The sequence below is a fragment of the Dermacentor albipictus genome, chromosome 8 (genome assembly GCF_038994185.2).
Source record: "Dermacentor albipictus isolate Rhodes 1998 colony chromosome 8, USDA_Dalb.pri_finalv2, whole genome shotgun sequence".
Taxonomy (NCBI): domain Eukaryota; kingdom Metazoa; phylum Arthropoda; class Arachnida; order Ixodida; family Ixodidae; genus Dermacentor; species Dermacentor albipictus.
Window position 1 is genome coordinate 26,985,486 of NC_091828.1, and position 25,370 is coordinate 27,010,855.

At 48.3% G+C, this 25,370-nt stretch overlaps 1 protein-coding gene across 2 annotated transcripts in view; it reads left to right on the top strand.

The window, feature by feature from the left end:
- The window catches only part of LOC139048396 (uncharacterized), a 70,426-nt gene that overhangs the window by 42,961 nt on the left and 2,095 nt on the right, over positions 1 to 25,370 (top strand). For both annotated transcript variants that reach the window (XM_070522769.1, XM_070522770.1), the window contains exons 7-8: positions 14,126 to 14,158; positions 18,183 to 18,233. In XM_070522769.1, the coding sequence (XP_070378870.1) occupies positions 14,126 to 14,158; positions 18,183 to 18,233 (84 nt within the window). The remainder of the gene's footprint in view (positions 1 to 14,125; positions 14,159 to 18,182; positions 18,234 to 25,370) is intronic.

Here is a 25,370-nt window from a genome sequence, read left to right on the forward strand (position 1 = left end):
CACAGTGGCGTACTTATCTCATGTACTGTTCCCACTGAACCGTCTGGCCAACTCCACATGCACGTAAATACAATTGCGCTAGCTGTGTGGTCCCTATTCCGAACACGTGCTTGCATCTTACAAAGTTTTCATCACGCTGACTCACATTTGTTCCTTTAGTCCACACAGGACACGTTCCTTAAACAAACAACCAAACTTGCGTAACTTACGCAACACAGAGCAGCCTTTGAACAAATGTGTCTTTTACTAACTAGCTCTACGCACACGTACTAGAGAAGTCAGAATACGGCTGCCCTCGACACACACGAGCAACCCATTCATCAACGTTTTTCGTCCTTCCGTCCGCGCTTGACACGCGCTAATGGACCTAAGAGCTCTTCTCAGTGCAAATCACGCAATTACTGAAAATCTACGCCCTTAACCTTAGAAAATTCAAAAAACACTTTAAAAGAACGAAGGTTAAATAACGCACACGCGCGTTACGATAGGCCTCTCAACGATAACCTTGACACTCAGGATTACTCACACACACACAAAAAAGAAAGCCTATCTACTTATTAATTAACACCTCGCGATACTACATGTTTACTTAAAACGCGTCTTTCAAATCTCGAGCTTCTCAAACAAAACATAAACAGAGCTCGTACCTTACATACTGAAAGAAACTCTAGCCTCAAATTGCGAAAATTTCCCGATGTTCGAAAATAAAACAAAACATGTCACTTCTACGGAGCTCCCTGGGCCTCCCGTTCCAAGCATTTACAACTGACTCATACTTTGAGCCGTACTCGCGGGGATCACGGTCCGAAAGCTACTCTGGCTACCGAGGAACAACAAAAGGGCTGACTCACTATCAACTCCCCCGAGACGTTACAGTCCCCTGCCAATTTGCGTCCAGGCGCCCCGCTTTCAGTATGACCTCAATTGACTGCGTCGCTCATGACCTCAATTGACTGCGTCGCTACTCCCCATCTGATCTCGTCTTGCCACCTTGCGTCTTGCCACCTTGCGCCTTCGCTGAGCTTCGAAGAGAACGACGGAACGACGAGGAATTTAACTGCCCCGTGCCCTTTGTCCGCGTCCGTGCAGAACATGCTTCTCGGTCCCACTTTGACCGGTGGCTCGAACGTTTAGAATGCGTCAACATTGTCAGTGACGACCGCACCTGTGTTTTCGCCGCGCCCTGCTTTTTCGCACCTGTCGCCGCCTTTGGCTACGCTGCATTAGCCACCGCATTCCGATCCTTTCGGCGCTTCTTTCTGCGGCGCTTTCTCCTCGAACTCTCTTTCATGCCGTCATCTCGCGCCTCGTGCTGGCGGGTACACATCTCGTCGGCCCGGATCGGTCTCTTACCCGCAAAGTCTGAGTGATTATCATTTAAATCGACTCTATCTTTGCCTCGACTGGCGGACAGCTCAACCGACTCTGGCACAATGCAGCAAGTTTTACTCGAGTTATGCAACTCGCTCTCTTGCGAACTGCCCTCTACTGCATTGCCCAGCTCACGCTGTGCATCGACACACAGCCCGTCGGTCTCGATCGCTGTCTCACGCGCACAGTCCGAATGATTCCTAATTAAATCATCCATCTCTAGGCTACCTAGACTGGCGGAGAGCCACACCGATCCCTGAAGAATGCAGTTGTTGTCTCGTGAACTACGGAGCTCGCCATCCCGAGAACTACTCTCAACTGCATCGCTCAGCTCGCACTTCACTTCGGCACGCAGATCTGACTCGACATGGGTGCTCGCGTCTGTCAAGTCAACAGTACACTGTACCTCGCTAACGACCTCGATACCATGAGATGCGACGCACACGCGCGGTAACTGTGCCCATTTGTTCGCAGCTGGCCTAGCTGTCTCTACAGTCCACTGTTGGCACAGCACCTCGTCGCTCTCACTCTGGCCTTTAACGGCCTCTGCTGCCACTACGGCATCGTTAGCTACTAGCACTTCGAGTTTACTTATGAACGTGCTGCTATCCTCACAGGTATTACTACTCTCGCCTTTCGAACAAAATCTGCTATCTGCTTCTTCCCACTTTCGCTGCGTCCAGCCTACAGATTTCTCAAGCCGCTGCTGACTTAGTTCGATTGCCTGCTCTAAACCTTGAATCTCTTTGTTCAATGCCTCAATGTGCTGCCTTGTTACTTCTGTTAGGCCTCCTTCCTGTAAAATTATTTTCAGTTCCTGCCTAGTTTTTCTTGCTCTTGCTTAAATTATTCCTGTTCTTGCCTAATTGCTTCCTGTTCCCGTTTTTTGTTTAGAATTTGTTTACTCATTTGTTCTATGAATTTCGAATCATTGTTACTTTCTAGAATTGTCTTACGAATTTCTGCTTCCGTCAAGTCCTCATCTAAGTTTACCTCGACCTCTTCACACAACCACAACAGGTGAGCTCTCGTCAAGCACATTAGGACCATGGTCACTACATTAAGCTTTAGCTCTGCTGTCACACAATACTTGCTGCGATACCCACGCAAATTAGAATACAAGTAAAAGCTCCCAGCGAATCAAATCCACAAACACAGAGAAATAGAAGCCTAGTAAATCTTACAGCCCAACCCGCCGTGGTTGCTCAGTGGCTATGGTGTTGGGCTGCTGAGCACGAGGTCGCGGGATCGAATCCCGGCCACGGCGGCCGCATTTCGATGGGGGCGAAATGCGAAAACACCCGTGTGCTTAGATTTAGGTGCACGTTAAAGAACCCCAGGTGGTCAAAATTTCCGGAGTCCTCCACTACGGCGTGCCTCATAATCAGAAAGTGGTTTTGGCACGTAAAACCCCAAATATTATTATAATCTTACAGCCAAAACCAAAACCCACTGAAGCAACACCATATTGTCACGTGGCGGTGACGTTAAGAACACAGTAGCAATACTGTGATAGACAAAACTAACTTTTATTGGGCGAACCTGTGCCCACAAAACAGGCTACACTTATAGCACAACGATAGCGGCGAACACGGTCGGCGATCGTCGAAAATCTGATCAGCGGTTCAAGCGCGTCGGCTTTTATACACAATCGTCGAATGTTCCAGACTAATCGTTGGGACCCGCGTGCCTTCCATAAAGTTCTACATCATTCGCGTCAGGCGAATAAATCAGATAACACAAGGTTCGGCAACAACAGACTGCGGATAGAAGCATCGATAACTTTCCAGAAACTTCGGATACATGCAAGCGCGTCCCGCGCTGTGCGATAAGATTTGTTAGGCGGTGAAACCTGGTCGCCCGATAAATATAAATACACGTGTCAATACCACCCTCTTAAAAAGCATCGTCCCGATGCTACAAAGAGAGCGAAACACAAAGGGACACTTATTAAACATAAGTAACAAAACAACGAAAAGAAATAAAGTCCAAAGGTCAGTTACGCGAAGTCCCAAAGTTCGTCAACGCTGGTGGTACGGCTTGAGCCGAACAACGTGGACAATTTCAGATCGTGAGCGGCGCCGCTGTGAGAGCGAAATGCCGTCTGGAACGACCTCGTAGTCCAGTGCACCAATACGTCGGATGATCTTGTACGGTCCAAAATAGCGACGCAAAAGCTTCTCGCTCAGTCCTCGTCGGCGTATAGGGGTCCAAACCCAAACACCGTCACCGGGCTGGTACTCGACAAAGCGTCGTCGGAGGTTGTAGTGTCGGCTGTCGGTCCTCTGCTGGTTCTTGATCCCCAGGCGGGCGAGCTGTCGGGCTTCTTCGGCGCGCTGGAGATAGCTAGCGACGTCGAGATTTTCCTCGTCAGTGACGTGGGGCAGCATGGCGTCGAGCGTCGTCGTCGGATTCCTGCCGTAAACCAGCTTAAACGGCGTGATCTGTGTTGTTTCTTGCACCGCCGTGTTGTAAGCGAATGTTACGCACGGCAGGACGGCATCCCACGTCTTGTGTTCGACGTCCACGTACATCGCTAGCATGTCGGCGAGGGTCTTATTCAGCCGCTCCGTAAGACCATTCGTCTGCGGGTGGTAGGCCGTTGTCCTCCTGTGCCTTGTCTGACTGTAGTTCAGAATGGCTTGGGTGAGCTCCGCTGTAAAGGCCGTTCCTCTGTCGGTGATGAGGACTTCTGGGGCACCATGGCGCAGCAGGATGTTTTCGACAAAGAATTTCGCCACTTCGGCTGCGCTACCTTTCGGTAGTGCTTTAGTTTCTGCGAAGCGGGTGAGGTAGTCCGTCGCCACGACGATCCACTTATTTCCGGTTGTTGACGTCGGAAAGGGTCCCAACAAGTCCATCCCGACCTGCTGGAATGGTCGGCAAGGAGGCTCGATTGGCTGTAGTAATCCGGCTGGCCTTGTCGGCGGTGTCTTGCGTCGCTGACAGTCTCGGCATGTTCTGACATAACGGGCGACGTCGGCGGTCAGGTGCGGCCAATAATACTTTTCTTGTATCCTTGATAGTGTCCGGGAAAATCCTAGGTGTCCAGCGGTCGGATCGTCATGTAGGGCGTGCAATACTTCTGGACGAAGTCCTGACGGGACAACAAGAAGGTAGTTGGCGCGGACTGGGGAGAAGTTCTTCTTCACGAGTAGATTGTTTTGAAGCGTGAAAGAAGGTAATCCGCGCCTAAATGCCCTGGGGACAACGTCGGTGTGCCCTTCCAAATATTCGACGAGGCCTTTTAGTTCCGCGTCTGCCCGTTGCTGTGCAGCGAAGTCTTCCGAGCTTATCATTCCGAGGAAGGCGTCGTCATTCTCGTCGTCTTGCGGCGGCGGGTCAATGGGGGCGCGTGATAGGCAATCGGCATCGGAGTGTTTTCGTCCGGACTTGTAGGTGACAGTGACAGTGACAGTCGTATTCTTGTAGTCTGAGGCTCCACCGCGCGAGTCGTCCTGAAGGATCCTTTATATTCGCTAGCCAACACAACGCGTGATGGTCACTGACGACTTTGAATGGCCTGCCATAAAGATAAGGGCAAAATTTAGCTGTAGCCCAAACGATGGCGAGGCATTCCTTTTCGGTCGTAGAATAGTTGCCTTCCGCTTTTGACAGCGACCGGCTAGCGTAAGCTATCGCCTGTTCGACTCCGTTTCTCCTCTGGACTAGAACGGCACCGAGCCTTAGGCTACTGGCGTCAGTATGGATTTCTGTATCGGCGTACTCGTCGAAGTGCGCAAGTACCGGCGGCGACTGCATGCGTCGTTTGAGTTCTTCAAATGCGTCGGCCTGCGGTGTTTCCCACTTGAACTCGACATCACATTTCGTTAGATGTGTTAGCGGCTCCGCGATGCGTGAAAAGTCCTTGACAAAGCGCCTATAGTAGGCACACATTCCAAGGAACCTACGCACTGCCTTCTTGTTGATGGGTTGCGGGAACTGTGCGGTTGCAGCTGTCTTTTGCGGGTCTGGACGGACACCAGATTTGCTGATTACGTGGCCTAGAAACAGAAGCTCATGGTAAGCGAAGCGGCATTTTTCCGGCTTCAGAGTAAGCCCTGACGACTTGATGGCTTCTAGTACTGTCGCAAGCCGCTTGAGGTGATCGTCGAAATTCCCGGCGAAGACGACGACGTCATCCAAGTAAACGAGACAGGTCTGCCACTTCAGTCCTGCTAATACTGTGTCCATGACGCGCTGGAACGTTGCAGGCGCCGAACACAGTCCGAATGGCATAACCTTGAACTCGTAGAGGCCGTCTGGCGTGATGAAGGCGGTATTTTCGCGATCCCTTTCGTCGACCTCTATTTGCCAGTAGCCAGACTTGAGGTCCCTCGATGAGAAGTATTTAGCATTGCAGAGCCGATCCAATGCGTCGTCTATCCGTGGGAGGGGGTATACGTCTTTCTTCGTGATTTTGTTCAATCGACGATAATCGACGCAGAAACGTAGGGTTCCGTCCTTTTTCTTCACTAAAACAACTGGAGACGCCCACGGGCTTTTCGACGGCTGGATGATGTCGTCGCGCAGCATTTCGTTGACTTGGTGTCTTATAGCTTCGCGTTCTCGCGTCGAAACTCGGTAAGGGCTCTGGCGGAGTGGTCGAGCGCACTCTTCGGTTATTATGCGATGCTTTGCGACTGGGGTTTGTCGAATCCTCGATGACGTCGAAAAGCAGTCTTTGTATCGTCGAAGCAGACTTCTGAGCTGTTGCTTCTTAATCACGGGGAGACTTGGATTTATGTCGAAGTCTGGCTCGGGAACTACGGTCGTCGGGGTAGATGCAACAGAATCCGAGAGGACAAACGCATCGCTGGTTTCCTGAAATTCCTTGATGTATGCGATCGTCGTGCCCTTGTTGATGTGCTTGAACTCCTGGCTGAAGTTCGTCAGCAACACCTTCGTGTTTCCTCCGTGCAGTCGAGCGATCCCTCTTGCGACGCAAATTTCACGGTCGAGCAGTAGACGTTGGTCGCCTTCGATGACGCCTTCTACGTCAACGGGTGTTTCGGGGTCGACCGAAATGACAATGCTGGAGCGAGGCGGGATGCTCACTTCATCTTCGAGCACCCTCAAGGCGTGGTGACTACGAGGGCTCTCCGGCGGTATCGCTTGATCTTCCGACAGCGTTATTGACTTCGACTTCAGGTCGATGATTGCGCCGTGCTGGTTCAGGAAGTCCATGCCGAGAATGACGTCTCGTTAACACTGTTGGAGGATAACGAAGGTGGCAGGGTAAGTCCGGTCATGAACGGTAATTCTTGCCGTGCAGACTCCAGACGGCGTGATGAGGTGTCCTCCAGCGGTTCGAATTTGAGGGCCTTCCCACGTAGTCTTAACTTTCTTCAACTGGGCGGCGATTTGTCCACTCATAACGGAGTAATCAGCCCCTGTGTCGACTAAGGCAGTGACTGCGTGGCCGTCGAGAAGCACGTCGAGGTCGGTGGTTCTTTGTCTGGCGTTGCAGTTAGGTCGTGGCGTCGTATCACGGCTGCGTCGTGTTGAACTGAAGTTGGAACGTCGCGTAGTCAAGTCGTCGTTCGTCGGTGTAGTCTTGCCTTCCTGACTTCGTCGGGACGGCGGCGTGTCGTTGTTATGTCGCCGAGATCGTTTCGTCGTCGTCTTCGTCGGCGGCGGAGGATCTTCGTCAGTTCGACGAACAACAACTGCACCTCCATCGGTTGCTGCTTTTAGTTTTCCGGATATGGGCACGCTGACCGGCCCCGGGCTGGGCCAGTGTATGGTCGGCGCTGCGGCGACAGGTAGCGGCCCGGTGATGGCGAACGGGACCGCCGTCGAGGGCTCCACTGAGTAGCGGCGAGGTAATCGGCGATGTCACGTGGGCGCTCGCCAAGCTGTGGACGCGGCGCGTTGACGGCGAAACCTCGCAGTCCCATCTCCCGGTACGGACATCGTCGGTAGACGTGACCCGCTTCTCCGCAGTGGTAGCAGAGCGGGCGATGGTCAGGAGCACGCCAGATGTCCGTCTTCCTCGCGTAGGTGCGCTGGGCGACGGGTGGTCGTGCTGGCGGCGGCGGCGGCGGACGACGAAACTCTGGCGTGACAGGGCCCTGGCGCGGTCGCGGAGGGGGTCCTTGACGGCGTGCGACGGCGGCGTAGGTCATCGCTTGCGGCTCACGCTGCGGCGATTCAGGGGCAACTCCGAGTTGTTGTTGGAGTTCCTCACGCACGGCGTCGGCAATCGAAGCCACTTGAGGCTGTGATGATGGGAACAGCTTTTGTAGCTCCTCCCGCACGACAGCTCGGATAGTCTCGCGTAGGTCGTCGGCGGCCAGTGACTGAACTCCGGGGTAGTTTGTCGAGGTCGTGCGGCGGTCGAATTGCCGGTTTCGCATCTCGAGTGTCTTCTCGATGCTGGTGGCCTCGTGAAGAAACTCGTCGACGGTCTTCGGTGGGCTTCGTACCATTCCGGCAAAAAGTTCCTCCTTCACACCACGCATCAACAGGCGGACTTTCTTCTCCTCGGGCATTTCAGGGTCGGCGTGGCGGAAGAGACGGCTCATTTCTTCCATGTAGATCGCAGTCGTCTCATTAGGTAGCTGCACCCGGGTTTCCAATAGCGCTTGGGCTCGTTCTCGGCGTACGACGCTTGCGAATGTCTGCAGGAAGCCGCTTCGGAAAAGTTCCCAGGTCGTTAGGGTGGATTCTCGGTTCTCGAACCACGTCCTGGCCGCGTCTTCCAATGCGAAGAAGACATATCGCAGTTTGTCGTCGCTGTTCCAGTTGTTAAACGTAGCGACTCTCTCGTACGTCACAAGCCAGCCTTCCGGGTCCTCGAAAGTTGAACCACGGAACGTCGGAGGCTCCCTGGGCTGCTGTAGCACGATGGGCGATGCCGGGGCTGCCATTGGGGTGGACTCCGTGGCAATCTTTCTGGTCGTCTCAGGCAAAAGTCCGTGCTCCGGGGGCAGTTGTTGAAGGCGGCGGCTTGTTCGATGGTCCGGGACCGCGTTGGTGTTGTCTTTGCGTTCCGGGCTTGGATCACGGCTTGTCGGGGGCGTCCGGTACATGGACATTTGTTCCTTTAGTCCACACAGGACACGTTCCTTAAACAAACAACCAAACTTGCGTAACTTACGCAACACAGAGCAGCCTTTGAACAAATGTGTCTTTTACTAACTAGCTCTACGCACACGTACTAGAGAAGTCAGAATACGGCTGCCCTCGACACACACGAGCAACCCATTCATCAACGTTTTGCGTCCTTCCGTCCGCGCTTGACACGCGCTAATGGACCTAAGAGCTCTTCTCAGTGCAAATCACGCAATTACTGAAAATCTACGCCCTTAACCTTAGAAAATTCAAAAAACACTTTAAAAGAACGAAGGTTAAATAACGCACACGCGCGTTACGATAGGCCTCTCAATGATAACCTTGACACTCAGGATTACTCACACACACACAAAAAAGAAAGCCTATCTACTTATTAATTAACACCTCGCGATACTACATGTTTACTTAAAACGCGTCTTTCAAATCTCGAGCTTCTCAAACAAAGCATAAACAGAGCTCGTACCTTACATACTGAAAGAAACTCTAGCCTCAAATTGCGAAAATTTCCCGATGTTCGAAAATAAAACAAAACATGTCACTTCTACGGAGCTCCCTGGGCCTCCCGTTCCAAGCATTTACAACTGACTCATACTTTGAGCCGTACTCGCGGGGATCACGGTCCGAAAGCTACTCTGGCTACCGAGGAACAACAAAAGGGCTGACTCGCTATCAACTCCCCCGAGACGTTACAGTCCCCTGCCAATTTGCGTCCTGGCGCCCCGCTTTCAGTATGACCTCAATTGACTGCGTCGCTCATGACCTCAATTGACTGCGTCGCTACTCCCCATCTGATCTCGTCTTGCCACCTTGCGCTTCTTGCCACCTTGCGCCTTCGCTGAGCTTCGAAGAGAACGACGGAACGACGAGGAATTTAACTGCCCCGTGCCCTTTGTCCGCGTCCGTGCAGAACATGCTTCTCGGTCCCACTTTGACCGGTGGCTCGAACGTTTAGAATGCGTCAACATTGTCAGTGACGACCGCACCTGTGTTTCCGCCGCGCCCTGCTTTTTCGCACCTGTCGCCGCCTTTGGCTACGCTGCCACCGCATTCCGATCCTTTCGGCGCTTCTTTCTGCGGCGCTTTCTCCTCGAACTCTCTTTCATGCCGTCATCTCGCGCCTCGTGCTGGCCGGTACACATCTCGTCGGCCCGGATCGGTCTGTTACCCGCACAGTCTGAGTGATTATCATTTAAATCGACTCTATCTTTGCCTCGACTGGCGGACAGCTCAACCGACTCTGGCACAATGCAGCAAGTTTTACTCGAGTTATGCAACTCGCTCTCTTGCGAACTGCCCTCTACTGCATTGCCCAGCTCACGCTGTGCATCGACACACAGCCCGTCGGTCTCGATCGATGTCTCACGTGCACAGTCCGAATGATTCCTAATTAAATCATCCATCTCTAGGCTACCTAGACTGGCGGAGAGCCACACCGATCCCTGAAGAATGCAGTTGTTGTCTCGTGAACTACGGAGCTCGCCATCCCGAGAACTACTCTCAACTGCATCGCTCAGCTCGCACTTCACTTCGGCACGCAGATCTGACTCGACATGGGTGCTCGCGTCTGTCAAGTCAACAGTACACTGTACCTCGCTAACGACCTCGATACCATGAGATGCGACGCACACGCGCGGTAACTGTGCCCATTTGTTCGCAGCTGGCCTAGCTGTCTCTACAGTCCACTGTTGGCACAGCACCTCGTCGCTCTCACTCTGGCCTTTAACGGCCTCTGCTGCCACTAAGGCATCGTTAGCTGCTAGCACTTCGAGTTTACTTATGAACGTGCTGCTATCCTCACAGGTATTACTACTCTCGCCTTTCGAACAAAATCTGCTATCTGCTTCTTCCCACTTTCGCTGCGTCCAGCCTACAGATTTCTCAAGCCGCTGCTGACTTAGTTCGATTGCCTGCTCTAAACCTTGAATCTCTTTGTTCAATGCCTCAATGTGCTGCCTTGTTACTTCTGTTAGGCCTCCTTCCTGTAAAATTATTTTCAGTTCCTGCCTAGTTTTTCCTGCTCTTGCTTAAATTATTCCTGTTCTTGCCTAATTGCTTCCTGTTCCCGTTTTTTGTTTAGAATTTGTTTACTCATTTGTTCTATGAATTTCGAATCATTGTTACTTTCTAGAATTGTCTTACGAATTTCTGCTTCCGTCAAGTCCTCATCTAAGTTTACCTCGATCTCTTCACACAACCACAACAGGTGAGCTCTCGTCAAGCACATTAGGACCATGGTCACTACATTAAGCTTTAGCTCTGCTGTCACACAATACTTGCTGCGATACCCACGCAAATTAGAATACAAGTAAAAGCTCCCAGCGAATCAAATCCACAAACACAGAGAAATAGAAGCCTAGTAAATCTTACAGCCAAAACCAAAACCCACTGAAGCAACACCATATTGTCACGTGGCGGTGACGTTAAGAACGCAGTAGCAATACTGTGATAGACAAAACTAACTTTTATTGGGCGAACCTGTGCCCACAAAACAGGCTACACTTATAGCACAACGATAGCGGCGAACACGGTCGGCGATCGTCGAAAATCTGATCAGCGGTTCAAGCGCGTCGGCTTTTATACACAATCGTCGAACGTTCCAGACTAATCGTTGGGACCCGCGTGCCTTCCATAAAGTTCTACATCATTCGCGTCAGGCGAATAAATCAGATAACACAAGGTTCGGCAACAACAGACTGCGGATAGAAGCATCGATAACTTTCCAGAAACTTCGGATACATGCAAGCGCGTCCCGCGCTGTGCGATAAGATTTGTTAGGCGGTGAAACCTGGTCGCCCGATAAATATAAATACACGTGTCCTACGTAACAATATCACCAGTCCTTCTCCGCCGTATCCAGTCAGTTGCAAGAAGTGGTCAATCCCAAGTCGCCTCCAACTTGATCAGGATACCGGTCGGTCACCATGTGCCAACATCCGTCAGCTGCCGTTGCTGTCTCCGTGTCGTAGGCCGATCTACGAGCCGTAGGCCGATCTCACCGCTGCCAGATTTGGAGGTCGTAGTCATAGGAATGAACTTGACTCTTCGTCGGGACTTAGACGAGCAGGATTTGTTCACATTATTTACAGTTGAACATCGGATACATCTACACAGTCTAGCGTGACTCCCAAATGGAGCCCGCAAGACGAAGCATGCAGCAAACGAGCACACAGCTCGTGAGTACATTTCGAGCACGACAACGAGCACCCTCTAGCAGCCGACAATCGCTGCTTATAAGCAATCCGTTCGACGTTATCATTCGACGTCATCGTTCGACGTCACCGTAGACCAGCCGCCTCTCTGCGGGATGGTTTACACACACACACACACGCACACGCGTTTCAGTGCCCCCTCCGAAGGCAGATGACCTTTGCAGCATGGCCGTCGTGTTATCCATTGTTCTGCGTCCCCGTAGTCAGCTGGTCACGTCCGAACCCATCCGCCGCCTCTACATTCCAGAGCTGCCTTTCTCCTTGGTCACCTCGTATGTCGGCAGACTGACGAATCCTGGAGCCCCCGTACCACAAAGCACCCTTTTGCCAAGGCGGCTCCCCGTGCCACAGAGAGACAATGACGACCTGGCAAATTAACCAAATATGCACAGGGTGCCAAACGTGGTGAGCCCTGCAGTCGTCACCGATCCTCCAAACGCGGCGCATGGTCGCTTAGCGTCGTCGTCCTCGCTCGTTCTCCGAAGGGCGCCGCCAACCCGGATTGATCGACGCACCTGCAGCGGTCTGAAATAGCTGCACGCCGATCGTAACAACCTACAATGACTTATGACCTTACGCTTAAAATTGGCATTTTTTTTACTTTGCATGGCAGAGAGGTCACACGGATGATATTGCCTTGCTTAGTAACTCAGGGGACCAATTGCAATGCATGCTCACTGACCTGAAGACGCAAAGCAGAAGGGTCGGTTGAAAAATAATCTGCAGAAAACTAAATTAATGTTTATCAGTCTCGGGGGAGGGGGGGGATGGAGAGAACAGCAGTTTACGATAGGTAGCGAGGCACTGGAAAGTGGTAAGGGAATGCATCTACTTAGGCAGGTAGTGACCGCGGATCCGATCTTGATACTGAAATAATCAGAAGACTAAGAATGGGCTGGGGTGTGTTTGGCAGGCCCATATATTTATATAGGGCCTGCCAAACCCTTTCCCATATATTTATATAGAAGCCCCCGAGGTAAACCTTCCTGCTAAGATAGTTCCTTAGATCCATGTATCTCCGATGCTGCCCAGCACTGTTCTGATGCCTTAAGAGAGGCGTTGAAGATAATTATGAAGAACACAAAGATAACGATCAATAGCCAGGCGAGGGAACAAGAGTTCAGGATCGCCAGTCAACCTCTTCAGTCTGTGAAGGAGTACGTTTACCTAGGTCAATTACTAACAGGGGACCCTGATCATGAGAAGGAAACTTACTGAAGAATAAAAATGGGTTGGAGCGCATTGGGCAGATATTGTCTGATCCTGACTAGAAGCTTACCACAATCATTAAAAAGAAAGGTGTACAATCAATGCATTTCACTGGTGCTCACATATGGGGCAGGAACTTCGAGACCGACAAAGAAGCTCGAATACAAGTTAAGGACCGCGCAAAGAGCGATTGAACAAAGAATTTTGCACATAACGTTAAAAGACAGGAAGAGAGCGGTGTGTCTGAGGTAGTAAGCTGGGGTTGCCGATATTCTAGTCGACTTTAATAGAAAGAAGTGGAGCTGAGCAGGTCATGTAATGCATATGTTAGATAACCGGTGGACTATTAGTGTTACAGGATGGGTGCCAAGAGAAGGGAAGTGAGTCGAAGATGGCAGAAGACTATGTGGGGCAACGAAATTTTAAAAATTCGCAGGCGCTACCTGGAATCGGTTGGCACCGGATAGGGGCAATTGGAGATCGCAGACAGAGGCCTTCGTCCGGCAGTGGACATAAAATAGGCTGATGATGATGATGATGGTGATGACGATTATGATGATGATGAACAGGTAAAACGCAGGAAAAACAAATTGCTCTTATTTATTCATTTCATGACTGCGACAAAAATTCTGGTGGTTTCTCAAGAAGCTTCTAAACAACATACACTCGGTTTTATTCGCATACAATGATGTCCCCTTTCTTTCATACTACGTGCATGATATTAGTGACACCCAGTACAGGCATGCTGTACTCACTTGCACTAATATGTGCTACTGGTATTTATGAAAAAAATATTTCGTACTTCGTATTCTTCGTAGCCGGTTTTCTCATCATTTGTCTTCAACTGTATTACTGAACCTCACTTTTCCAATAGGCCAAAGTTCAGCTAAAATTTCATGGTAATATGATGAACTGGCCTATTTCTTCGCCTCCTTCACAGTTCGCACAGGTATTTTTCATCTTGTGCACTAAAAATCATTCTTGCACAGTTTGTCGTTGCAGTATTGAAAAATAGTTTGAAGGCTTCATGGAGCAAGAAATTGTTCTCGCTCACGGTTGCTTTAATTAAATGGTAATGGTAAAGAGGGCGAGGCGAGATGCCAGCGCAGTGGCCCAAAGTTGACATTGCATTTAGTTTGGTAGCATTATTGCTCTGTTCAGTATTGAGTTTTATGCAATGATGATAGTGAATTTTTACTCATATTATTGGTATAGGTAATTCTAGAGATTAATATTGTCTATTGTTTGTTCCGTTGCAGGCTGACCTTCTGGTCGAAATGCTTGCTCTGTCGGTAAGTTAAAGATTCGCATTACGCTATCCATTCTGCTTTAAGTAGATGCGCATTTTTAGCGCTGATTATATATTTATTGTTTCTTAATTCTATTTGATGACCAACCACGCTTTAATGTGGATGTGTTTGCTTGTTGTGTACACGTTTAAAGTTCGCAGGTTCTTGCTAATCGATTTCGCATTTTGGTTGAGCCTGCATTTACTCTAATAACCAATTATACAGTTGTGCTAAGCGTTGCAGCTAATGACTTGAAAGAACCAAGCTGCGGTACAGCAATTATCTGAATGTACCGTGAGCTCATAGGCACTGGCAAAAGCTCTGGCCCATCGTTAGCGCGTGGTAATTTCGCGAAACAAGATTCATTTTTCCAGTTGTGCTCACTAAGGTTACCTATAAAGTACGGTGACTGCGAGTAGTAGTCATTCAGTAGCCTTCAATGAAATGACGCAGTTCAGATGTGTTAAAGCGAAGCTTTCGCTGACTCTTCTCCCGACTTTCCGGGCGCTGCTGCGATGGTCTCGCCGCGCGTGCCGCTTTGTTTCTTGCAACGCCACCTGGTGGAATAAAAGTAGGGAAACGACAATATACGGAGACATACAAAAGTACAGTTCGTAATAGGGGATCAGAAAATTTGGTTGAGGAAGTTCATAGTGTTTTTTTTATTGTTTAATCTAGGTAGGACATCAGGCAGTACAATAGCAAGAGCTTGGTGGCGCAACCCACCGTTTCGTTCGAAAGTGGACGCTCATAACATCCATCCATCCATCGCTAGGGAGCCTGCATGCAAGCGCTGTTACAGGGCTTGCATATATGCTGTCTGCGTATCCAGGCCGGCGCCGTCGCGGGCCGGGATGCGTAGTTTGTGCGTATGATATGCGTTGTGCTTGCTTTCCTATGCGACAAAAATGAAGGTGCTGAGCTGTGGAGGTCGCATGCTCGTCTGTGTTAGCGCAAACATTAGAATCCTCCATAGCTTCAAGACAGCTAGTGCTTGGACCTGGCGTCTGAACAGCCTGCTGGTCGCGTATACACCAGGAGCACGTAAATACGCGCCAGCAAAATGGCTCAAAAGCGTGCACTCAGCGTGGAGGATACCCAGGCCTGAAAGAAGCATTTCGCGGAACAGGAGTGTATTTGCTACGCAATGAAATGTAGCGGAGACCGCGAATGTATCATACAATTTTACAATAATTAATTGAATTACGCAGAGCCGCATAATTCAATTGAAGTTTAACACTTCTGTGACGATGCGATGTGCCATTGGAGGCAACGATAATTCTCAACCCTCTCAAAGATTGTGAACAATCACGCACAACGCCTCAAGCAAAGACGTCTCCCTGTTTATTCTGTCGACTACGCGGACAAAAAGCAGTGGTGCACGCAGGGTAACGTTCAACCACCTTATATTAGTTTGAACGCTGAGGAAATTACACATTCGCCGGCAACGTCACCGCTAATTACCGTGAATCAAAGCAAACAGCACAGAAAGCTTTGTTTACATAGATTCCCACAGTGCGTGAGATCAGCAATCTTCTTTTTACTGTATACGGAACTTCACTGAACGTTTCAAATGAAGGAACCACTATTATAGTATTACTATGAAAAGTGCATTTATTGTGGCACTGTCACGACGTAGCCAACGCGACGGCAACGTGTGAGCTGTCATGGCGCTCACAAATGTTTCAAGAATTCCTAAAATAAAACAATAAAATGGCACCGTGTACTCATCCCACATGATTGTGGAAATATTACGCATACCACAGCCAAAATTCACGCTCCTCCACCGCAGCCGCAGTGTGACAACTATGGTGAATGGTCATTGCTCATAGCACTCAAGCAGTTTGTCAGCTTTGGTTCAGTTTAGCCCACGAGACGAAATGATCGACCAAGAAAAAACGATAGTAATTGCATTGGCCTTAAAGCCTTTCAGTCTGTGTCGGCAGTGATGGAGAGAAAGGAAGAGGAGGGGAAGTGGGGCAGCAGATTTGTGGGCATGCAGGAATAGGAGCTGAATTCTGGACAGAAAGTTGAGCATGCCTTCGTAGGAGGTGTTCAACAATGCATACGGCCATGGGTCTGTGAGAAGCAGAGACATTATGTCTCTAAGGTTTACTCATGTATGGAGACGTTACCGGGTGAAACGATAAGTATGTAAGTAAACAGAAGAAACGACACCGTGCGCGGGAGCATTTGTGCGAGCAGTATAACGAGCTAGCAAATGGGTCGTAAGTTCCTTTGTTTGTAGTTCCCTACACGTAGCGACGTGACGGAAGAAATTACTTTTTACGTGAGATCGAACATACTACCTTGGAAGGAGCATAGCGACAATATGCGTTGCGCGTTTCCGCTTCAGGCATTATAGAACTCTAATGTGAAGGCCGCTGTTTAAAGAGATCACACAATCGGCGTTTGGCGCTTTTACTTCTTGCTTTTAGAAACGTGAAAATAGACCACGGCGCCAGCTTAGTCATTTGCCGTTTCATTGATACCATTCACCACATCATTGATCCAGCAGCAGCGGTTGCAACGCTGGTGCAGACGTGTCGTGATGCACTCTCCTCTCCACCTGTTGTCACAATTCGCTACACATGCCGGCTGTGAGGTTTCCAGGTTCATGAATTACGGGCACATAATAGTAGAATAGAAAGTGCGTTCACATATAAAGCAAACTCATGAATAGTCACCAAGCCCGTGTTAATTGGGGGAGAAAATCTTTTACTTTTAAATAAGAAGGCTACGTTCTTGGGAGAAAAGGAAAAGGGGCCCCATTCTAAGGAGGAGATCCTGGTAAATGTGCATCGGTCACTATGATTTTTAAAGATAAGGTGTGCGGAATCTAAGATGCCGTTACTGGGCTTCGGTGTTGCACTCGGCCTTATCATTTGCGGAACATTTATTGCTCCAAGCTATGCGGGGAGCTTCACCATATTTGTTTCTGCTGACGCCTCAACGTTCTCGCTTTATTGCGAACAGAAATGCTTTAAAACAGGTTTCTGACTCACACTTAGCGGGCCGGATTTCAATTCGGCACCAAGGTTAGGTTGTCTTTCTCGTTCTGTTATCTTGGGGCGGCCTTTCTCACCCAAAATAAAAGTCAACGACGTGCAGTTGACTTCTCAAACCTTCCCTTCGTGTGCTTCTTCAGTACACGCTCACCCGCAGCGACGGCCTTGTTTGCTACAATTACGTTGAACGCAATCTATGCTGACGTACCAAGAGGCCTTTGCGGTAGAGTCATTTGATGGTTCTTTGCCGAAGGATTTCGGCAAATTGTGGTCCAGATATTTACGGATGTAAAAAACTAACAATGCACAATGAGAAAGTTTTGGTATGTGCTACATGATGCTGTTTTATGTGTCGTATCTGTGTCGTATCTTTCCACATGCAAATCAACGTTTCTGTGAAACCATGGGTACCAGTGGCACCCAGGCATTTCAGTGTACGTGTACTAAGTTGCGTAATCAACCTTTCTTACCTTTCATCCTTGCCAAAATGAAACAACTTTTTGTCTAACGATCGTGATTATTATTCTTTTTCCCAGTTCCCTATTCAGCATGGTATTAATGTACTTGTAAGCTCACTCCCATTTGTAATGACGTGGGCCGTTGAGAGTACTTCAAATATATCAATAAACACTCACCGGATGCAAACACTGAAGCATGGCTACCAAGCGATGTGCCTCTGCGTCCCCCGACCGATCGTGTTGATCGCTATGGGCGCAGCGCTGACATCTCGATATGCGAATTATTTAATTATTTTTATATGTTTATGATTCACCTTTACAGTGAGAGCTTGACGCAGACGCCTCATGTTGTGTACAATCTATAGCCGTATCTATGTCAAAATTTTGAGTCAATTTCGCACAATAGGGGCGATTTACACGGCGATGGCCTTGACCCCACTTCTAAAATCACTTTGCTTTAGTATTGCTGGAAAGAAAGGCGGTCTAATAATATTGAACGGATGAAAAAAAATGAATGTGAGAATCCAAGGCTTGTTTTGCTGACGTTTCGTACTTTCGCAGATGGTGGTGGCCGTCATGTTGATGGTGCTGCTCATCGAAGTCTCCTACAAAGTAAGTATGCGCTCAAACTCATATTGTCCTAGTAATTTCGACAATGGAAGATTTCCATTTTGCATAGTTGCGCTCTATATGAGCAGTGACCCACATTTCCGTGGAACGTATGACTCTACCGCACTTGAAAGGGGTGGCCTTTTCTGGAGTAGATACTGAGTGCAGACGTACTGATGTTTCAGTGTGATCATAAACGGTGCTAACTCCACCGCCTCCTAATACTCAGAGGCACTATTAGCGAAGGTTTTACCCTGTGCCATGAAACTTCGTTCCTCATACTTAGGTCGTGTCCAACTTATACGGGTGTCACGCGGCGCACTTTTGATCGCGATCAAGCCTGATCCGGATCGAATTTCGCGGTCGTGATTGACTTCTTTGCACAAAGACCCGCGAGAGAGCCAATCGCAGTCGAGCATTTCGATCCGTGTCATGCCGATCGCGATCTGAAATGTACGTGCGACACCAGTATTAGAAAACAAGTAGTGCATTTAGGCACAGAATAGGCACCGAATAGCGCCCGCAGGTCTTTCGTGTTGTGAAGCCTGTGAGTTTGTATAGTCATGCAGCAACGTAGCGCGAAATACATTCCTAGAGGCGTATACGCAGCTTGCGAGCGGCGGGTTTTTTGGGATGTCATGTGCTTACCCTCGCGATAATCACTGCGCTTACGAAGCAGCAGGTGACGATGCTAACGTTGGCATGCCCGACGTTGCGACAGCCACAGATTTTTTCCCCGTCTCTTTATGTTCACCTCTTCCACCGCAAATGGCATCGCTCATACTGTCGGTACTGCGAAGTAAAGCTCACGGTATATCACTGCACCTAGAAGTGCCCATACCCACTGGGCCAACCCCCTATTTCTTAATGCTCATCCTCCTCTTCGGAGACTGCGCTGACCAGCTCAGACTCCCAGGACCAGCAATAGCTGATATAGCGGTCACAAGGATTGGAGGGGCGCGAAGCAGTGGAGCCCTGAACAAAGAGCTCCCCTGTTTCAGTTTCAGTTTATTATTCTATCAAGATACATAGCTGGCGGTTAATAGTATACAGGAGAGGGTGCCAAAGTCAAACGACTGCAGTGGGACCGTCGGTTGACAAGAAGAATGGTATAAAATGATTAATTATTACAGCAGTGTAAAATTATGTAATATATAAGTAAATAGGAAGTGAACGAACTAGTAAAAAGGAATACATTCGATTTTTATGCAAGGAGTCACACATATAAAATGAAAAAACCTTCGCACATTAGCAATGTAAATTGTTGTAACCTATTTAACAAATGAAGTACGCACTTTATATACAAAGTAAGTTAATCAGATAATTAGTAATACAGAATGAAATTTTTAAGTTCATATGTGAGTGCATGCAAACATGATGATAATCTACAAGAGCATGGGGTAAGTCATTCCACAGTTGAATTGCTGAGAAAGAGGAAGTCACTTTGCCATAATTCGTGTCGCATTTAGGTAATAGAAAGTTGCGATTATCGGCAAACCTAGTGCTATTGGTATTTGCGAGCAACCCAGAGTGTAATAATTGAAACGCGAGCTGTTTGTTAAGTAATTTAAATAGACTGATAAGAAAATGAAATTTGAACAAGCCAGATATAGGAAGAATGAAGTTAGTCTGAAAGAGTGAAGCAGTATTAGGGTAAAAAGAACTCTTGGTAATAACGCGAATGGCCTGGTTTTGAATGTGCTGTACGGAGGAGAGGTGACAGTTATATGTATTTCCCTACGAAGTTATGCCATATGTAAAGTATGAGTATAATTAGGTCAACGGTGAACAGAGAATTGGGATCCGAGACCGCTCCGCTATGCCAAGGCGTCACGAACGCTATGGTGCACTCTATTCTAGATGCAAATAGCAAAGGAGGTGCAACCTACTTAACGATGACTGTCGACGGTAATCTGCTTAGCCGTGAAACAGTAAAGTGCTACAAGGTATTGCCGCGGTCAAAACGAGCCACGTATGAGGTTCTACTGCAGCGGGATTCCTTTTTCGCGCTTCCAAAAGAGCACTAGTCGCCATCTAGCGCCGTCAACGCGAAACCTGCGCTTGGCTTCTGAAATTCATGGCGTGCCGGTGCGTTCGAACGCAGCCGAGAAGTCATTGGCCTCCGAAATGAGAAGCGCGACTCTCAGGGGCCCACAAATGCTCCGAATGGAAACGAAAGACACCGTACACTCTAAGAACAGTTCACACCCTTTGGCTTGCCCCTTCTGCCACAGAAAAATAATCGTCATCTGCCTTGATGCGTTTCCTTTCTTTATCGCTGCAAGCCCGGAACTTTCCAGTGACGAACGGCACGCGCGTTATCAGAAGAGGCACTCCAAAGGGTGTAAACTGTTCTATGCTGATAACGCGCGTGCCGTTCGTTACTGGAAAGTTCCGGGCTCGCAGCGATAAAGAAAGGAAACGCATCAAGGCAGATGACGATTATTTTTGTGTGGCAGAAGGGGCAAGCCAAAGGGTGTAAACTGTTCTTAGAGTGTAGAGCCTTACGAGAAGGAGAACAAAGAAATTAGATTGGGAAAATCTGTATGATAACATGAGGGGAAGTGCCTTACAATTTGAGGTTCGAGCTGGTTGGCTAAGGATAAAAATATACCGGAGCAAATATGCGCAATTAGATGGGGCATGTGTATGCTGCAGCAAAAATCTGGAGACCACACAGCGCATCCTTCGGGAATGCGAAAGGATTCACGCAATGAGACGCGTAGGTAACGTATACCTTCCAGAAGCGCTTCGACTTGACATGGACGGTAGCATCAACCGTTTATAGCAGTCTAAATAAGCAAGCGACGTTCAGAGTATTGTGTAAAAAACGCAGGGAAGAGACTGATAGGCCCGGATCCGTTACAGGCGTAGATAGCGATACAAGGTAGATAGAGAAGTTTTGAGTACGATAAAAGAGAATGACGAAGTGTATAAAAAAGTGCTAGAATGAAAAACATGCATTGCACATTTGAGTAATTCAAGCAGGCTAGGTGACTATCTCTCACCACCCTGTTTCAAAGCGGATACCAATAAATCATCGGCATCAAACATGCTTGATACAATTTTATCAGAAGATGCTAGTCTGCTGTCCCAAATAACGCTACACGTTGAGGTCGTAAATGTCTGTTTAATGTGCTTTAGCAGCCTGTGCAACAAATGCACTGGGTATGTTCCGCGTTTCACGCCAATGCTTTAGCGAGCTACGCCATGGTACACTGGTTATGTACAACACTTCAATACAGCTATCGCCCCCTGCCCCGGTTGCTCAGTGGATATTGGCTTGGGCTCCTAAGCAGGAAGTCGAGGGATCGAATCCCGGCTATGGCGGCCGCATTTCGATGGGGCCGAGATGCGAAAACACCCGTGTGCTTAGATTTAGATGCACATTAAAGAACCCCAGGAGGTCCAAATTTCCGAAATCCCCCACTACGCCGTGCCTGATAATCACATCCTGCTTTTGGCACGTAAAGTCCCACAGTTATTTTAATGGACCTCTCGGCAACTTGGGTCACTGTCTATGTGACACTGCGTGCGCGGCAAACGAGGGAACAAATACACAGCGTTCGCATGCACTGGAGCGCCACGCTTCTCGTCTCAATGCCAAGCGCGGACTTCTTGGGTACGCCACTAGATGATGCAGCATGCCCAGAAAGAGGCTCGAACGAGAGAAGCCCGACTGCCGCATAGAGGTCCGTACGTACGCATGCGTACGTACACGCATGCATGTACGTACGCATGCGTGTACGGAACGCATGCGTGTGCGTGTACGTACGCATGCCGGCGCGTGAAAGTTCGCACCCGCGCGCCATGCGTTTCCCGCGCCTCGCGATTAATGGTGGTTTGAGGCTACACGGCACGCGCCAGCGCACGTCCACATGGCTCACATTTTCGCCTCGCTAGACATCGTTTCGTAGTCTTGTGAGGCAGCCGGAGCAACGATATTTGTCTGGAGAAGATAGACAGTTTCGTAATAGCGTTTGCTACCTTACGTACAATAAACGCAAGCAACTTTGTTGGACATTTTGGTGTGTGCCCTTTCAAGGCCTTTAGCTTAACCTGCGGGAATGCAAATTCAAGGAAGCTTTACTGAGCGTGATGGTACAAACTAGTTTCGCTGAAAGAGCAAATGCAGCAGCCGTGTAACTTACCACTTCCATATTAAGTGACCGAGTATGATGTAACACGCACACGATGACAAGCTCCGCAAGCGCCGCCACAGAAACCTTGACTTCGCAATTTGCACAGGGTTCATTCGCAGCTTGGTGCTTTGATCTCTCCGACAGTTTGCGGTCATAATCATATTGTGTGATCACAATCCCCAAAAAAGATCTCTGTTATTTTCTCGGGCGTTATATTGTATACACTAGCGGAAGCACGACATTACTGCATCTTTGGTAAACATTTCTTAGCGTACAACATGGGTGAAATCGCGCTTGAGGAACTGTTCCTAAAGGCGTCCTTCGCCCACAGGTTTTGTTCACTACTGCTCTTGTCGGCGCTGAATACAGTGCTGCTTTAGGCCTCCGTGATTTATTGTTATAGTAGCGCAGCGATGGCGTACAGGTAGAGCATCCGCCTCGCATGCAAGAGGACCGTAGTTCGAATCCCGGTGCCACGCAATCTTCCACCCGATTAAAAAAATCCGCGTGTTGATAAAACTGCATGCACAGGCCTGGAGTGCGGCCTGATCCCAGTGACCAGAACCGCTAACGCACTCCCTCACCAGAACAGGATTGACCACCCTGCTGCAGTACTTGGCCACAACCTCCTATATGAATACAACACCTTAGACTTCTGTCAACCAAAGGAGCAGGCAGGATTTCGTAAAGGCTACTCAACAATAGACCGTATTCCCAGTATCCCTTATATATATCTCTTTCATTCATTACGAGAAAGCGTTTGATTCAGTCGAAACCTCAGCAGTCATGCAGGCATTTCGGAATCAGGGTACGGACGAGCCATATGTAAAAACACTGAAAGATATGTATAGTGGCTCCACAGGCGCCGTTGTCCTCCGTAAAGAAAGCAACGAAATCCCAATAAAGAAAGCCGTCAAGCTGGGAGATACGATCTCTCCAATGCTATTCACAGCCTGCTTATAGGAGGTATTCAGAGACCTGGATTGGAAAGAATTGGGGAAAAGAGTTAATGGAGAATACCTTAGTAACTTGCGATTCGCTGATGATATCGCCTTGCTTAGTAACTCAGGAGACCAATTGCAATGCACGCTCACTGACCTGGAGAGGCAAAGCAGAAGGGCGGGTCTAAAAATTAATCTGCAGAAAACTAAAGTAACGTTTAACAGTCTCGGAAGAGAACAGCAGTTTACTATAGGTAGCGAGGCACTGGATGTGGTAAGGGAGTACATCTACTTAGGGCAGGTAGAGACCGCGAATCCGGATCATGAGATCGAAATAATCAGAAGGAATAAGAATGGGCTGGGGTGCATTTATTTGACAGACATTCTCAGATCATGAACAGCTGGTTGACATTATCCCTCAAGAGAAAAGTGTCAACAGCTGTGTCTTACCAGAATTTGCCTACGGGGCAGAAACCTGGAGGCTTAGGAAAAGGTTCTACTTATATTGAGGACCACGCAACGAGCTATGGACAGAAGAATGATGGGGGTAACGTTAAGGGATAAGAAAAGAACAGATTGGGTGAGGGAACAAACGCGAGTTAATGACATCTTAGTTAAAATCAAGAAAAAGAAATGAGCATTGGCAGGACATGTAATGAGGAGGGAAGATAATGGATTGTCATTAAGGGTTACAGACTGGATTCCAAGAGAAGGGAAGCGTAGCAGGGAACGGCAGAAAGTTAGGTGGACAGATGATAACAAGAAGTTTGCAGGGATAACATGGCCACAATTAGCGCATGACCGGGTTAGTTGGAGAAGTATGGGAGAGGCCTTTGCCCTGCAGTGGGCGTAGCCAGGCTGATTATATTATTATTATTATTATTATTATTATTATTATTATTATTATTATTATTGTCATTATTATTATTATTATTATTATTATTATTATTATTATTATTATTATTATTATTATTATTATTATTATTATTATTATTATTATTATTATTATTATTATTATTATTATTATTATTATTATTATTATTATTATTATTATTATTATTATTATTATTTATAGTTCAGAGCGAACCAACAAGTCTGCTTGTTGATTTTCTCTGAAGCAGAAATACCGCCACTATTTGGTGCAGACTGCGCTCATTAACCATCGGAGATGAGCTTCCGCTAACCATGACATGCGCCGTTGAGGATCGTTGTACAGAGCGCAGTGCCACTTTGCGTCATGACGCGGTGAAGCGGCGAACTGCACTCCAGATGGGTCGGTCGTGTATGTGTTTCTCTATAGCTCAGTCGGCTCACCTGCTCTCAAGCCCACGACCTGCTGAACTCCGGACCTGCACAGATGTACTGTGCCCAGCATGCCTGGTTTATTTCAACTTTTTTGCTGCTAGGGACAGGACATACAGAGGACAGGACATAATCTATTCACTATCGTCTGCTCCCACAATCCCTTCCAACGTTCGTGCTGTCATTTCTGCAGGGAAAAAGTGCTTGTACTGGTGGTAAATAAATAAATTCACAAATATAAAGAGAAAACAAAATTTGCGAATGTTTTGCGGTTGTATAGTGAAATTACAGGAGGAGAAGCGCTGCAAAAAAGGTTAACAACGAGCATTTGTGGCAGCTGCAATGCCAGATGGCATAAGTTTTCCTCTCCTAGACTCCGTAAGAGGCTGAAAAAATTGTTCTAAAAGATTCATAGGATGATCTAGCTTTTTTTAGGGGATTACAGATTGCATCTCAGATATGAAATTGGGATTTACCGCCTTACCGCTTACCGATTTACCGAAAGGCAGAGGATCTGCCTCACAAGTCATTTCTGTGCCTGATGGGCGCAAGAAATTGATGGAGTCTATTTCAAGGATAGGTGAGCATAGCTTTCTTTTAATACTGTTGGATGTCTAGATGAGCGGAAAGCTTGCAAAAGCGATCCGAGTGGTTTAAAACGTGCTGCACTGCAAGCCTTGTGTCACGAAACTCTTTTCAAACTGCAAAGCTATAGCACTTCTGCATGATGTGGCGGCAGCAAATTGGTGGTGCGA